Source organism: Pleurodeles waltl, chromosome 4_2 (assembly GCF_031143425.1).
Source record: "Pleurodeles waltl isolate 20211129_DDA chromosome 4_2, aPleWal1.hap1.20221129, whole genome shotgun sequence".
Taxonomy (NCBI): Eukaryota; Metazoa; Chordata; class Amphibia; order Caudata; family Salamandridae; genus Pleurodeles; species Pleurodeles waltl.
Genome location: NC_090443.1, coordinates 1,062,198,209 through 1,062,215,948, shown reverse-complemented (window position 1 = coordinate 1,062,215,948; position 17,740 = coordinate 1,062,198,209). Strand labels below are relative to the sequence as shown.

General features: G+C 46.5%; 1 protein-coding gene across 1 annotated transcript in view; it reads left to right on the top strand.

The window, feature by feature from the left end:
• The first annotated feature begins 2,604 nt into the window (after positions 1–2,604).
• LOC138294049 (cathepsin S-like) overlaps positions 2,605–17,740 on the top strand; it is a 119,375-nt gene continuing 104,239 nt past the window's right edge. The window contains exon 1 of the mRNA XM_069233297.1: positions 2,605–2,688. Coding sequence (XP_069089398.1) covers positions 2,605–2,688 — 84 coding nt within the window. The remainder of the gene's footprint in view (positions 2,689–17,740) is intronic.

Sequence of the window (17,740 nt, the reverse complement as noted above, 5' to 3'; positions counted from 1 at the left end):
CATGCCAGGCAAGATGGTACTTTCCTACACTAGGGGCTGGTACTTCCAATTCAGAGCAGTGCACACATCTTGCAGCTTCTCAGCCATCTTAAGGCAAAGGAAGATGTTCATTCCATAACAAGTTCATTAATAGGCACCAATGTATTCATGCAAAGCGATGAGAGGGTTTAAAAACGATGTCCTCACCTCCATGTCCTTAATGGAACTTTCCCTCATGACTGCTAGGAAGTTTGTTTTCAGTGCCTGTGCTTATCCAAGTGTCTGCTTCGCAGGGCATCCTTGCGTGAGGCCTGTGTTTATTCACATTTGCCTATACAGTGTTAACATGTGTAAAAAATGAGTACATATGAGGTAATATCATCACAACACATCATGCCGCATAATATGCCATTTCCTGCCACATATTTTCAACCCTTCAGAACAATTTGGACCTCTTCATAATTGCAGTTGCCCTGAATTTAACTGCTTGCTACAAAAAGGGCCAGCCTCCCAACTACCTTGAGAAGGGTGGGCATAGTTTAACTCCTGCTACCCAATTGGTTATGAGAACCCCAACCTAACAACATTGCTTAGAGGTTTTGCCTTATACCCAGAGCCTCCATTTTGTGCTCATATAAGTACCTACTCCTGCAAACCACAGGCTCCTGAGGAGCCATTACGTACCCTCACTGCGTGCTCCCATTAGGCTGGGACTCCCCCGCCTTTCGGCACTGTGGACCCAGTCATCTGTACCCTGGTGATGAGACGCATTATAAGCAACCTCTCAGCCCTCCTAGATAGAAGCGATGGACCCCAGCAGCCAGGATATTCTCTTCACTGTGAACCAGATAAAACCTGCCTCCCCCTGTCGTTCCCGTCTGTAGCCCGCCGGCGCCCCAGCAAGCTGCACCTGACTCTACACATGCATCATTTACACATGCATTGCCTACCCATGCACAGTTACACATGCATAGTTACACATGCATCATCTATGCATGCACCCTTACACATGCATTGCTACACATGCATTGTTTACACATGCATCATTTACATGTGCATCACCTACACATGCACCACTCAAACATGCATCATCTATACATGTATTGTTTATATTCGTTATCTACACATACATTGTTACACATGCATTGTTTACATGTGCATCATCTACACATGCATTGTTACACATGCATCATTTACATGTGCATCACCTGCACATGCATTGTTTACACATGCATCATCTATACATGAATTGTTTACGAATTCACTGTCTACACATGCATTATTTAGACATGCATCATCTACACATGCATTGCTATACATACATCGTCTACACATGCACTGTTACACACAGATCATTTAGACATGCATAATTACAGATGCATTGTTTACACATGCATCATCTACACATGCATTGTTGCACATGCATTGTTTACACATACATTGGCTACACATGCATCGTTACACATGCATACCCTACACATGTATCATCTCCGCATGCATCATTACACATTCACTGTTACACATGCATCATTTACATGTGCATCGCCTACACATGCATTGTTTAGACCTGCATCATCTATACACATTTGTTTACTCATTCATCATCTACACATGCATTGTTACACATGCATCATCTACACATGCATTGTTGCACATGCATTGTCTACACATACATTGTCTACACATGCATCATTACACATGCATCCCCTACACATGTATCGCCTACACATGTATCATCTCCGCATGCATCATTACACATTCACTGTTACACATTCATCATCTACACATGCATTGTTACACATGCATCATTTACTCATGTATTGTTACGCATGCACCATTTACCCATGCATTATTGAAACATGCATTGTTACACATGTATTGACTACACATGCTTCATTACACATGCATCGTCTACATATGCAACGTTACACATATGCATTTTTACACATAAATTGCCTACACATGCATCATCTACACATGCATTGTTACACATACATCATTTACACATGCATCTTCTACACATGCATAATGTACACATGCATCCTTACACGTGCATCACTTACACATGCATTATTTACACATGCATCATTACACATACATCGACTACACATGCATCATTTACAAATGCATCATTTACACATGTTTTGTTACACATGCATTGTCTTCATATGCATCATCTGAACATGCATCATTTACACATGCATTACTACATATGCATGGTCATTCCAGGACTTGGTGGCGAGGTCGGAGAAGGTGCGGCCACCAAGTTGTTCATGATGGATGCAGGGAATGTAGGTCAGGGTGACGTTGGCAGAGCAGAGCTCTCTGGTGGGTCGATGGAATGAGATGAGTTTGTTGATATAGGCAGGTCCGACGTCGTGAAGGGCTTTGTAAGCGTGGGTAAAGAGTTGAAGTGGCACCTTTGCTGGATGAGTGGAGCCAGTAGATGGTCCTGAGGTGGGGGGTGATGCCGGTTCTTCTGGGGAGGTCGAGGATGAGTCTCTCTGCTGTATTCTGGATGGTGAGGAGGTGGTAAAGGAGCTACTTCATGGTTCCAGCATTGAGAGCATTGCCCTTGTGAGGCGGCTGGAGATGAGGGCCTGGGTGACTGATTACCTGGTCGCGATGGGGATCCACCGGAAGATGTTGCAGCGCATGCGGTGGATGTGGAAGCAGGAGGAGAAGACCGCGTTGTTCTGTTGGTTCATGGTGAGTTGGGTGTCAAGGATAATGCTGAGATTGCGTGCGTGGTTGGAAGGGGTGGGAGATGGGCCTAGGAAGGCGAGCCACAACATCCCGGGGGGTTACACTTGCATCATTTACACATGCATTGTCAGACATGCATCGTCTAGACATGCATCATCTACACATGCATCATTTACATATGCATTGTTACACATGCACAGTCTACACATTCATCGTCTACACGTGCATCATTTACACGTGCATCATTACACATGCATCATTTACACGTGCGTCATGTACACATTCATCATTACACATGCATCATTACATATACATCATTTACACATTTATTGTTACATATGCATCGTTTACACATGCATCATTTACACATGCATTGTTACACATGCATCATTTACATGTGCGTCATGTACAAATGCATCATTACACATGCATCATTTACACATGCATTGTTGCATATGCATCGTTTACACATTCATCATTATACCTGCATCATATAAACATACATCATTTACACATGCATCATTTTACAGCAGAGTTTGGGATCAGATCCCAGAGCTGTAGTGGAAACCTCCAAACAGTGGGAAGCGGAGGCCAGAAGAGTCAGTTCATCTCAAACTCAGGCAGGTGAAGCTTTTGTTATAGAAATTTGTGAACTATGAGGGACTTTGCTTGGTTTTAGTTTCATGCAAAAGAAAAGGTATTGTAGTGTTTGGCCTTTTTGCCCAAATGATGGTTCTAATGTAATTTCTGAAGTTCTTGCATTGACCACTTGCTGGACCTGGGAGTGACTGGGGAGAGGATGGTTTCATTATTCAAACTCTGACATAAGCGCTGTGGTGTGAGTGATGCAAACATTATTTATCTATATGCTCTTTATATTTTAGGATTTTTTTTTGTGAAACTAAACACTGTCTGGATCTTTGAAATAATTTAAAAAAAATTGGATAAAGCTTAAATGTGTGAATTGTAGACCAGCAGAAATCATAAACCGAATAACAGGCTTGTGGTGTGTGACACCATCAGTGAGAGTACACAGACTTGTGGTGCGTGACACCATCAGTGAGAGTATACAGACTTGTGGTGTGTGACACCATCAGTGAGAGTACACAGACTTGTGGTGTGTGACACCATCAGTGATAGTATACAGACTTGTGGTGTGTGACACCATCAGTGAGAGTACACAGACTTGTGGTGTGTGACACCATCAGTGAGAGTATACAGGCTTGTGGTGTGTGACACCATCAGTGAGAGTACACAGGCTTGTGGTGTGTGACACCATCAGTGAGAGTATTGTGACACCATCAGTGAGAGTATACAGGCTTGTGGTGTGTGACACCGTCAGTGAGAGTACACAGGCTTGTGGTGTGTGACACCATCAGTGAGAGTATTGTGACACCATCAGTGAGAGTACACAGACTTGTGGTGCGTGACACCATCAGTGAGAGTATACAGACTTGTGGTGTGTGACACCATCAGTGAGAGTACACAGACTTGTGGTGCGTGACACCATCAGTGATAGTATACAGACTTGTGGTGTGTGACACCATCAGTGAGAGTACACAGACTTGTGGTGTGTGACACCATCAGTGATAGTATACAGGCTTGTGGTGTGTGACACCATCAGTGATAGTACACAGGCTTGTGGTGTGTGACACATCAGTGAGAGTACACAGGCTTGTGGTGTGTGACACCATCAGTGAGAGTATTGTGACACCATCAGTGAGAGTATACAGGCTTGTGGTGTGTGACACCATCAGTGAGAGTACACAGACTTGTGGTGTGTGACACCATCAGTGATAGTATACAGGCTTGTGGTGTGTGACACCATCAGTGAGAGTACACAGGCTTGTGGTGTGTGACACATCAGTGAGAGTACACAGGCTTGTGGTGTGTGACACCATCAGTGAGAGTATTGTGACACCATCAGTGAGAGTATACAGGCTTGTGGTGTGTGACACCATCAGTGAGAGTACACAGACTTGTGGTGTGTGACACCATCAGTGAGAGTATACAGACTTGTGGTGTGTGACACCATCAGTGAGAGTACACAGACTTGTGGTGTGTGACACCATCAGTGAGAGTATACAGGATAGTGGTGTGTGACACCATCAGTGAGAGTACACAGGCTTGTGGTGTGTGACACATCAGTGAGAGTACACAGGCTTGTGGTGCGTGACACCATCAGTGAGAGTATTGTGACACCATCAGTGAGAGTATACAGGCTTGTGGTGTGTGACACCATCAGTGAGAGTATACAGACTTGCAATATAATGCTTGGATTACTACTGGTAATCTTCAGCCACAAAATTCCTGCCACCCAGTTTTCCCTCACTTGCACCGATAAAAACACAACCCCACTCATGTGGCTGGGCCTAGTGCCTGTGACAGGAACAGATCAAATCAGGGCCAATGGGAGTCCTCTCACTTAAAAGAGTCATCATAAACTCACCTCAGGAAGTAGTGCTCAGTTGGTGTAGTGCAAGTGGGATTGCTCTAGGTCAATGTTGCTTCTTTCCGGTGTGTGCTGTAGGCTTTTTACACAAGAAATGTGGCATACACAACTGAAGAATACATAGAAGCTTTTCTGCACAAAAATTATTGAAATCCACAAATTACATAAAGTGCCAAGAATTGAAATGGATTACCATCATAAGACTTTGCGTGTTCTTATATTTCAGCAGAGAAGAGGTGCTCGGTGCCTCAGTGCACCTGTGATCACAGGGTGAGTGAACCAATAGTGCAGTGCAGTAGTGTGTATAGTACATCCAAACAATGGAACAATAATGCTTTGTTTGTATGCTGTGGTCCCAGACCTACAGGTATTGCAACAGTTTGGCACAAATACATTCCTATTGTTCTAGTCATCGACAACGTTTCAGCCCATGCAAAATGAAGGGTCATCATCAGGGCAAAAACAATTTGTAGAAGCAGGAGCAATGGTTCAGTGGAGATACGTCAAACTGGTCAATGAAGAAGGCATTGATGCCGACTCGCGCAAACGCGACCCCGCTGTTCACTGACTCTTTGAGCAGCTATTCAAGATGACCCAGCAGATGGTAGCGGGCGCCTTATGGTTCAGAAGTATCTCCATTTTGGAAACTGCGTGATTTTTTACAGCTTTCTATACACACTATTGCATTGCACTATCTGTTCACTCACCGTGTGATCACTTTAGCACAAAACACCTCCCTTCTGTTGAAATATGACAATAGCCAAAGTCTACTAATGGTATTATTTTTTATTTGTTGACACTTGGAAACTTTGATGCAATTTGTGGCTTTGAATAATTTCATAATGAAAACCTTCTAAATATATTTTTATTGTACATAGCACAAGGAACCAATTGTCATTTCTTGCAATTTCATACGCTGGGTTCAGATGTTTGTTGTTTTAGCAGCCCATGTTGTGTACATCATTTATTCCAATCATTCCCAGTGCAAGTCTGTTCTCTTTATGAACTGAACAGAATAAACAATAGAATATCTGATTAAAAATAGAAAGACTTTTATTGCCATACTTCTCATATACCTCATATTTTCTCTGAACTCTGCATTCAACAGAAATGTCTAGGCTAGGTTGTAAGTCACAGAAGCAGATAAAAGGGGGGTTTAATATAACCTCGAAACCAAAGTTAGATCGGAACCCTGAGGAGCACACAACCTACAATGATCAATAAATGCAGAGGTAGAATCCCAGATGGCAGCTCTGCAGATATCACCAGCTGAGACCCACCCCATTCTGCCCTGGAAGGAGCCACGCCCCTTGTAGAGGGTTCTTTGGATGTGCCTTGATCTCTTCACCATGATCCTGGTAGGCAGAAGAAATAACCACCTTAATCCATCTTGACAATGTGGAGGAAGCTTTTCATCCGTCTAGACTGGCCCGAAGTAGACAACAAAGGCCCCTGATGTTCTGTACTTGGCTAATCTGCTTAAACAGATTTTAACAGCTTTTACCACATCTAAAAGATGGATTAAACAAAATTTGTATTCTAGCTCTATAGCAATTTATCACTTTGCATAGAATGTTTTTGGACAGAATCCCTTCCAGATGACACCCTGTTATTAAACTCAGGAGGAACAACATGTAAGCAAAGCCCACTGGTACTTTGAACATGCACCTTGCAGATGACCCAGACAGGTCCCATGTATGCACATAATTTCATTTTTATTAACTTTCATCTACCATTTTCAAATATTCACAAGTAGGCATGATATATAATTCATACAGTATGTAGTATCACTAATCAAACAAGCCGAACCCCCCTATCATATCTTGCCCCTCTGTAGCACTTCCTGTCTCCTATGGAATCGAGAACTGACCTTTGGGTGGACTTTTCAGTTGATTGAGAGGACAAAGCGATCCTCACAGAAGCTGAGATTGGGTTGACACCTAACAAGAGCTCCCAACTCCCGTTACCGACTAGTTGTGGTAATGGCTACTAGGAAAAAGGTCTTATGGGTAAGAAATTCATCTGCTGCTCTTTCCAGAGGCTCACAGAGCCTTCTGCAAAAAAGACAAAACTAAAGGTAGATCCCAGGCCGGGAAAGGGTTATGCACTTTGTGTCTCAGAACTTTGAACCCAATGAATAGAGCAGAGATGCAGAAGTCCACCTGAGAGACATTATCCCAAGAAGTCCTAAACACCCTAACTGCAGCCCATTACAACTAAAGGGTGGCAGTAGGAAATCCTTTCTTAAAGTTCTCCTGCAAGGATTATAGGATATTAGGCGTTGCTGTAACAAGTTGGTCTAAAGATGTCTGACTACCATGTATTAAAAGAAGCCAAGTGGTCTTCATATGACTTGTTAGTCGAGTAGAGTTAGTAGCGTTTCTCCTGGAAGCCTGTAAGTAACTTGAGACGTAGAGGGAAGTTCCCTTACTCAAGAACTGCTCCATGCCAACAGTCCTACATGGAGAAAAGTGTGGATTGGAAGAGGAGGGAACAACAGAGGAGGTGATACTGGCAGGACCCATTCTTGTCCCACTTCTAGGGGGAATGAAGGCCAGAATAGAAGGATAAAGCTCCCCGCTGACTCCCTCTGTCATCCTGTCAATGCCCTTGGAATCAGAGGAATGGGAGGGCGGTAGCATATATGAGACCCACTGGTCAAGAACTGATTGGTGCATCTATTCCCACAGCCTGTTGATGCAATTGCTGCAGATCTCCTTAAAATTGATGGGACTGAGAACAAAGACTTAGCAGTTCAGAACAGTCCTGCTGAGATGATCTGCATGATTATTCAAAGACTCCTTGATATAAACAGACTTTAGACCTAGCAGACTGTCCCCTGCTGAAGCAAAAATCTGGTGATTCAAGTACGCCATGGTGACCATATTGCCTTATAGATCACCAGGGTCCTTCCGCTCAGCAAATGAGTAAAGCAGCAGTTCACTTTCCATACTGCCATTAGATCCCTCTGATTGGAGGACCTTCCCTGTTCCAGGCTACACCAAACACCTTGGGCTGACTAATTGTGTTAGACCATCCCCTGCCCCCCATTCCCACCTGCTGGAATCTGTAGCCATAATTATTGGATTGCGGTAAAAGAAATATAACCCTCTGTCCAAGGAGCAAGGAATCAAGCACCACACAAGACTCTTCCATACTGACAGAGTGACTGGGATTATGTCCTTGTATCCATGATGACAAGGTAGACAATAACTCAGGATACGGGGTACCACTTGGCTCAGAAGGAATTGTGCCCAAGGAATGACACTCAAAGTCACCGGCTGAAAAGAGGAGAACATTCCTTCTGAGTAGTGTGAATAGAAAGTATACAGAGAAGTGAAGCACTCCTATATCCTCCTGGACTCTAAGCCATTCTGTTGCTGAGGCCTCTTGTTTCAACATCAGCCTCTTCACTAGGGCACATATCCATGGGCTTTTGGCACACAGCAGTGCAGCAAGTCACTTTGCTACACTGCCCTGTGTAAGAGGGAGACGGCAGGAAGGTGCCCTAGTTATCCAACATAACGCATTCCAGTCCTTTCCTTGCGTTGCTGCCGTTTTGGCAGCCTAACACCAACGCATGCACCTCTGCACCATGGTGCAAGGCTGCCTCAGTTGCATGTAGGATTGTTTTTCAAAAGGAAGGGGCATCTTCCAGTACAGATGCAACCCAGAGAGGCTTTTTCTAAGTCTGCTGCAGAACACAGCACACATGAAAAGATGGAAAATGGGGAGAAATAAAATATTTCTCCTCGTTATACCTCTCCTCAGGATGCAAGTTATTTTAGCGCATTCCCAGGTATGCAAGTTCTGGTAAATCTAAAAGTGTATCAAAGTCTATGGATGCTGTGTAGGAAAACCCACGACAATGCCCCTGGGATGCCTCCCCTGCAAAGAGTAAGCCATTGCAGCGATTTGTGCTGCTTTGCCTCACTCCATAATGTTGAACCCATGTATAGTGACTGAACATGACTTCAAAAAAATTACTTAGTGGTTTGCCCCTTGCATGTACCACGTTGCGTGGTGGACGCATGGTGCAACCCAGTCATAAATATGCTCTTATGTTTCCAAGCTTGTCCTTGCTGGGTTCTTGAAGCCGCACAAGGCCCTGAACTGTATAAAAAATGGCTCCAATGTACTCTAACCACTATAATGTTTCTGGGTTTGATTTTCACCGATTGATCAGGACTCCAAATTTCTGTAGCGAATGAATAGCAAGAACTGTGTCTTTAACTGACTGGCTGTAGGAGTGAGTCTGGATAAGTAGATCGTCTGAATATGGATGGACTGTTACTCCTTGTACATTTAAAAAGCCCACAACAGGAGCCAGGGTCTTCGTAGAAACCTGGGGAAAAAGTTCTGCAATATGAATGGCACCATCTGGAAGTCCCAGTGGAGAGAATCCACCACAAACCAGAGGAGTCTCTGGCGAGGAAAGGCAGTCGGGATGTGAAGATACGTATCCGGAATATTCCCCCTGGAAATCAGAGGAATGACACATTGGAGTGTTCATTTTGAAATAGGTTGTGGAACTAGAGCAATTCAGGAACCTTAAATCTATGATTATCCTGAAATACCCAAAGCCTTCTGGACAAGGAATACTCTTCAGTTACAATTCTGCTCCCACTCCTGTGAAGGAAAAGGGTAGATCACTTCCTTCTTCAAAAGGGATATACTAGAAGTGCTGCTCTCTTTGTCTGTCTCCTGACAGGGTGCCCGAATAAAATGTGGCTAGGGGACTTCCAGAAGGATCTGTATCAGATAGCCTTGTAAAATGACCTGTAGCACCCATCAGTCCCAGATAAATTCTCTCCAAGCCTGAAAGAAAAGTTGGAAGCATCCTCCAATTGGGGCAGTAGTGTTCCTGGCATTGCCATAGGCCTTGTTTTTTTGTTGCCTCTTCCTGGTGATTGTCGAGAAGAGGAACCGAACTGAGCCCTTTTGGCCTGAAAGTGAGATTTAGGGCCTGATTTAGAACTCAGACGATGGATTACTCAGTCACAACGGTGACGTATATCCGGTCTGCCAAAATCTACATCCCATTATCTTCAAATTCAGCCTCTTATTCTGATAAAAGTCAGACTTTCTCCTCTTGTAGCAATCCAACCGCTTTTTAACCCTCTTCAAAGGTTTTGTTAATGGTGAGAATGGTTCTGGCATTTAAAGGACTTCAGGACCACCGCCTCCAACTCCTCGCCAAATAGTCTAGTGCCCAAGAAAGTCAGTCTAAGGAGACAGTTTTAATGTGTTTGTAGGAAATTACCCTCTTTCTTGGCATGGTTACCCCCTTTTTCTGCCTAATGTCAGTGTGCTTGACTGAGTTCACTGGGATCCTGCGAACCAGGACGCCATTGATAATTGTCTCTCTCCCACAAGTCTGTATTTCATGCATACTGGTGCTCCCTTATCAGTCCAGAGTATATGGTACCCAGGTACCCAGGGCGTTGGGGATACAGGGGATCCCTATGGGCTGCAGCATATATTTTGCCACCCCTAGGGAGCCCATTCAAAGGCTTCTGCAGGGCTGACATTGCAGTCTGCGTGAAAAGGTGCAAGCACCCTTTCACTGCCATTTTTCACTACACCAGGTCCCTTATGAGTCACCCATATGGTAGGACCTCTAGCCCAGAGGGCAGGGTTCAAAGTACCTGTGTGTGAGGGCATCCTTGCACTAGCAGAGGTGCCCCCACTAACTCCAGGCCCATTTTCCCGGACTTCCTGAGTGTGGGGAGCCATTGTATGTGTATACTGGACATAGGTCACTACCTATGTCCAGCTACATAGTGGTAACTCCGAACATAGGAATGTTTGGTATCAAACATGTTGAATCATACCCCAAGGCTGTTGCACGCATTGGTTGTATGATTCCATGCACTCTGGGGGCTACTTAGATAGCCCCAGGATTGCCATTTCAGCTTTCTGGGGGTTTTCAGACAGCCCAAGCTGCTGCCACCTCCCAGCCGGGTTTCTGCCCTCCTGTTGATTGAGAAGCTCAAGCTCAGGAAGGCAGAATAAAGGATTCCCGATGGGAGAGGAGGGGTGTTACACCCTCTCCCTTTGGAAATAGGTGTTACAGGCTGGGGAGGGGTAGCCTCCCCAAGCCACTAGCAATGCCTTGAAGGGCACATTTGGTTCCTTCCTTTCATAAACCAGTCTACACTGGTTCAGGGACCCCAGTCCCTGCTCTGGCATGAAACTGGACAAAGGGAAGGGCAGTGACCACTCTCCTGTCCATCACCACCCCAGGGGTGGTGCTCAAGCTCCTCTAGAGGGTCCCTGGGTTTTTCCATCTTGGATTCCAAGTTGGCAGGGAACTCTGAGAGCATCTGAGTGGCCAGTGCCAGCAGGTGATGTCAGAGCCCTTCCCTGATAGGTGCTTACCTGGGTCTGTGCCCAATCCCCCTTTCAGGGTGATTTAGGGTCTCTCCTTTGAGTGGTTCCTCATATTCGGATTTCAAGACTCCAGCATGAATCCTCTGCACTCTCCACTTTGACTTCTCACCGAAGAAACTGCATCTTGACTCTTCAGGACTCTACAAAGCTGTAACAAAGAAGCAAGACGCCTCCTGCAATATTGTATCTCTGGCTCCTGCCAGCAACTGCAACAGTTTCCCGGGCGTGCATCCTCTGAGGTCAGCCAGTCTTCAGCCTGCATCAGAAGGAAGAAGAAATCTCCCTTGGGCTGAAGGAGTCACTTCCCTCCTTCTGCAGGCACCAACTGCGACGACAAATAGCTGCGTGGTCCTCCTCTCCTGCTGAGCTGCTTGGATCCTGCATCACGGGTAGTGGACTGAAGTGATCCCGACGGTCCTCTCTTCCAGCTGTCCAACTTTGGTGGAGGTAAGATCTTGCTTCCCCACGCAAGACAGTACCCCCGTGAACTGGGTCATTTGCAGCTGCCAAGGCTTGTTGGTATCCTACCTCCAAGTTCTTTAAGCAACTTGAAGCTCCAGCCCCCAGCTCTCCATCCTGCGATGCACAGCTTTTCTGAGTGGTTCCGCGGCGGCATGGAAGCCTTTGTCATAGCGCTGCATGGGCCTCTTTTGCAACTTCTTCATCCCTATCCTGTGGGACTCCTGTGTGCGCTGCCTGGTCTCCTGTGGGCTCTCTGTAGTACTGAGGGCCCCGCTGACTCCCCCTCCTGGCTAGAGTTGACCTGGTCCTTCCTGGTCCCCAGCAGCTCCATTTTCTGTTAACCACGAGCTCTGGACGCAAACCTAACTGCAAACCCCCATCCGGCTTGGGACAACACCTGCATCCTCAAGGAACCTGACTCTGTCTTTTTGGGTGCCGTGACTTCATCCTCACTGGTGATTCACTTCTTGCACCTTCCTCCTGATGGGTTGGGGTTCTGCCCTTCCTGGACTCTCTTGTGCTTCTTGGACTTGGTCCCCTTTTTCCACAGGTCCTCTTATCCAGGAATCCACTGTTGGTGTCTTGAAGTCTCTTCTGGGTTTTGCAATATTCTTCTGTTTGTCTTTCTGTGTGTTCTAGGAAACTTACTGTGATTTACTCCTGCTTTCCTGGTCACTGGGGTGGGTTCTGGTACTTACCTTTGGGCTTTCCAAGTACTCCCAGCTCCCCTCTACACACTACACTTGCCTAGGTGGGAGACTGACTTTCACATTCCACTTTCTTAGTATATGTTTTGTGCTACCCCTAGGCCCATTTCTAACTGAATTAGTGTTTTTCACTAATTGCACTGTTTTCCAACAGTTTTTATGCCTATTTCTGCATACTGGTGTATATAATTTGTGTAGCCTCTATGGCATTTTTGGTATTTGTGTCACCAAAATAAAGTACCTTTATTTTTGTAACACTAAGGGCCGAATGTATACTTTTTGACACAAAACTGCGCTGACGCAGTTTTGCGTCAAAAAGTTTAGCTCCATTTCTTAACGCCACCCATGCGTCATATTTATATTTTGATGCTGAATGGTGCTAAGAAGAGGTTAGAGTCATTTTTCCAGGCGCTAACCATTGCATCTTGTCGTAAGGCAAAATTACATTGACGCAGGAAAAATGACTCTAATCTGGTTTACGACATGTAAACACGTCGCAAAACAGAAATGCACCATTTTTGCCCCCAATAGCGTCAAAAAGCAACGCAAATGGAGCAAACAGTGCAAAGAGGACACAAGGTGACTCTACAAAGCCATGAGTGACCCCAGGGAGACCCCAGACAACCAGGAACCAGCCAGGAGGACACAGACAAGACCCAGGGGAGAGACAAGAAGAAGAAGAAGTGTCGCTTCAGTACAGAGGAGCATGAAATACTGGTGAGAGAGGTGACAGAGCTCCAGCATCAACTCTTCATCACCTCTAAATTGCCAATTGGAAGGAGAGAGGCAATTTGGCAACAGATTGTGGACAAGATTAACAGTGTGGCAGAGATCAGGAGAACTGTCACTGAGTGCAAGAAACACTGGCATGACTGCAAGCGGAGGACAAAGGAGAAAATGGCACAGAACAGGAAGGCAGCACTGCAGACCAGATGTGGGAGTCCAGCACCACAGTAGGACCTGGATGAGATGGAGGAGATGGTTGCAGCTGTCAGCCCGGAGGAAATCATCACTGGTATCACAGGACAGCGCAGACCACCAGGAAACAAGACATATGCAGGGTAAGTTGCATGGGGGACCAAAATGCCTAAATGTCGAGTGCAAGAAGGGGGAGGCACATACCTACTACACAATGCATGTCAGCCCTGCAAATCAGGCATTGGAAAGGGCAAAGAGGCACGGCATGGGACTCCCTGCACAGCCCATGCCAGGTGCATGGGCTGTGCAGGGGCATCCAGGGGCACAGCTCAACACAACACCAACGACGTTTGCATGGGGATATACCTTCATGTCAAGGCTGTTGGAAATGCTGAAGCAGACCAGGAGGGTAGGGTAGAACGTAAAACTGGTCTGGTGTCACAGGACAGCTGGTATTGTCAGAATGTAAACTTGAGGACAATGCCCAGTCTCAGGCCATTGGCTCAAGCGGCATTCCCCATTGACAACATTTGCCACAACTACCTGTGCTGTGTGCGCTGGTCAGTTAGGAAATGGCAGTTAGGTGCCCATGGTACAAACACATTCGAAATGAGGGTTCAGTATGACTACGTGATCAATCCCCATCAATCCCTATCCAAGTGCAACTCCTGTCAACTGGTCGTGTTCATAGACTCAATAACCATCAGGCACTGTCATTAAACCCCACCCACCCACCCACAAACTAACATGTAATAATATGAAAAACCACCCCCCAAACCTATTTAAACCATTAAACCCACTACAAAACAGGATGAGGAATGAGGAGGGCGGGGGCTGAACTAGGGGTGAGGGGAGGCAAGAGTTAGCAGGTTGGCCCTCCTCAGGGTCTTTTTGATGGCCTTCAGTCTCCTTGTGTTCCTGTCAACATCCTTCTGTGTGCTATCCTTTTTCATGTCCCTCTGGAGCTCCGCTATTGTCGACATGTCCATTGCAGCAGGCGTGGTGGGCTGTGGTGCTGAGGTTGATGGTGCAGCAGTTGCGGCAGATGTGACGGTGGCGGCTGTGGTCCCCTATGTAGGTGTGGTGCTGGCTACACTCTTTGTGGCCAATGCGGGTCCCCCTTGACTGAAAGCCCGCCATTCCTCTGTGGCTCGCTCTCTTTGATAGCGTTGTGCCATCTTGCGGCACCTAGAGTCAACATCCAAGATGTGGCGATATCGCACTGCCCACTTTTGGAAAGCCCTGGTTTCTGCAACATCCATGTTGGCAGCTGTAAAAATGAGACAGGCAACCATCAGTGTCATCATTGTGTGATGCATGTACAGATGATAATCTAACACTCAGCCTCGATTTGCACATGCAGTCCGAATCACAGTCCAGATAATACAATGTCCTGATGAATGTAATGGCAATGCTGCCTACACATCATGTCATTTACACCACAGTAAAGCACAACAAGAGTTGGACTAAATAAAGTAATCTGTGCCTTGATTTACAGCAATGTGTCACAATGCAAAGGCAGCAACTACTTAACTTGGGCCAGGCCGACTAATCTTTATCGTCTGAGTCAACTTCAAAGCACACAAGACCAGTGACTGGTAGATGTAATTGGCAGGATGGTATGCAGTTGCTAATCAGAAGGGTTGTTTGGGACACATGCATGCTTAATTGAGATGACTGTCATCTACACTGTGACCATCACATCTACCTACATATATGTTGTTCCCCTACCTGGGTGCCTCAGGGGTGATGGGCATGCAATACATCATCACAACTGTTGAGAACAACCATGAAGGCATGTCCACTTATACATGGATTTAGTAAGTGGAACACATGTGAGGAGGGCTGCCACCTAGGAATAATGTATCCATAGATCATTCACATCTACATTCATGTGTCCAGTTGTGGACAACCATTAACACCTGATCTGCCAACACAATTCCCAAAACACCCACATTGATGCCAGCACACGCCTGGGCTTGACCGGCATGCACACCTATTTCATACCACATAAGTGTCACGTAAATGGAGTACAAATTATGGGGCTGGTGTAGGAAGGTAGCCTCTTTCTAGCCGTGTTACCCTCACTTTTGGCCTGTTTGTGAGTGTATGTCAGGGTGTTTTTACTGTCTCACTGGGATCCTGCTAGCCAGGGCCCAGTGCTCATAGTGAAAACCCCATGTTGTCAGTGTGTTTGATATGTGTCACAGGCCAGTGCTCATACGTTTGTGGGCTATATGTGTTTCCTGTGTGGTGCCTAACTGTATCACTGAGGCTCTGCTAACCAGAACCTCAGTGTTTATGCTCTCTCTTAGCTTTAAAATTGTCACTGCAGGCTAGTGACTAATTTCACCAATTCTCATTGGCACACGGTAACACCCTTATAATTCCCTTGTATATGGTACTGAGGTACCCAGGGTATTGGGGTTCCAGGAGATCCCTATGGGCTGCAGTATTTCTTTTGCCACCCATAGGGAGCTCAGACAATTCTTACACAGGACTGGCACTGCAGCCTGAGTGAAATAACATCCACGTTATTTCACAGCCATTTTTCACTGCACATAAGTAACCTATAAGTCACCTATATGTCTAACCCTCACTTGGTGAAGGTCAGGTGCCAAGTTACTTAGTGTGTGGGCACCCTGGCACTAGCCAAGGTGCCCCCACATTGTTCAGGGCAAATTCCCTGGACTTTGTGAGTGCGGGACACCATTACACGCGTGCACTACATATAGGTCACTACCTATATTTAGCGTCACAATGGTAACTCCGAACATGGCCATGTAACATGTCTAGGATCATGGAATTGTCACCCCAATACCATTCTGGTATTGGGGTGACAATTCCATGCATCCCCGGGTCTCTAGCACAGAACCCGGGTACTGCCAAACTGCCTTTCCGAGGTCTCCACTGCAGCTGCTGACAGCCCCTCAGACAGGTTTCTGCACCCCTGGGGCCTGGGCAGCCCAGTCCCAGGAAGTCAGAACAAAGGATTTCCTCTGAGAGAGGGTGTTGCACCCTCTCCCTTTGGAAATAGGTGTGAAGGGCTGAGGAGGAGTAGCCTCCCCCAGCATCTGGAAATGCTTTGATGGGCACAGATGGTGCCCATCTCTGCATAAGCCAGTCTACACCGGTCAGGGATCCCCCAGCCCTGCTCTGATGCGAAACTGGACAAAGGAAAGGGAAGTGACCAATCCCCTGAACTGCACCTCCCAGGGGAGGTGCCCAGAGCTCCTCCAGTGTGTCTCAGACCTCTTCCATCTTGGATTCAGAGGTGATGGGGCTAAATGGACAGCTCTGAGTGGCCAGTGCCAGCAGGTGACGTCAGAGACCCCTCTTGATAGGTGCTTACCTCTCTAGGTAGCCAAGCCTCCTTTCTCAGTAGCCAAACCTCCTTTTTGGGCTATTTAGGGTTTCTCCTCTGGGCTGTTCCTCAGATAATGGATGCAAGAGCTCACCAGAGTTCCTCTGCACTTCCCTGTTCGACTTCTGCCAAGGATCGACCGGTGACTTCTCCAGGACGCCTGCAAAACCGCAACAAAGAAGCAAGAAGACTACCAGCAACCTTGTAGCGCCTCATCCTGTCGGCTTCCTGGTGGTGCATGCTCTTAGGGCTGTCTGCCTTCACCCTGCACTGGAAGCCAAGAAGAAATCTCCAGTGAGTCAATGGAATCTTCCCCCTGCTAACGCAGGCACCAAACTTCTGCATCACCGGTCCTCTGGGTCCCCTATCATCCTGACGAGCGTGGTCCCTGGAACACAGGAGCTGGGTTCAAGTGTCTCCCACAGTCCAGTGGCCCTTCTGTCTAAATTTGGTGGAGGTAAGTCCTTGCCTCCCCACGCCAGACAGTAATCCTGTGTACTGCATGATCTGCAGCTGCTCGGACTTTTGTGCACTTTTCCAAGATTTCCTTTGTGCACAGCCTAGCCTGGGTCCCCAGCATTCGGTCCTGCATTGCCAGGCTCGCTGAGTTGGACTCCGACACCGTGGGACCCTCCTTTGTGACTCTGAGTTGACCGCTGTCCTCATTTTCTAAGTGCCTGTTTTGGTACTGCTGCGGGTGCTGCCTGCTTCTACATGGGCTGTCTGATTTGCTGAGCACCCCCTCTGTCTCCTCCTCCA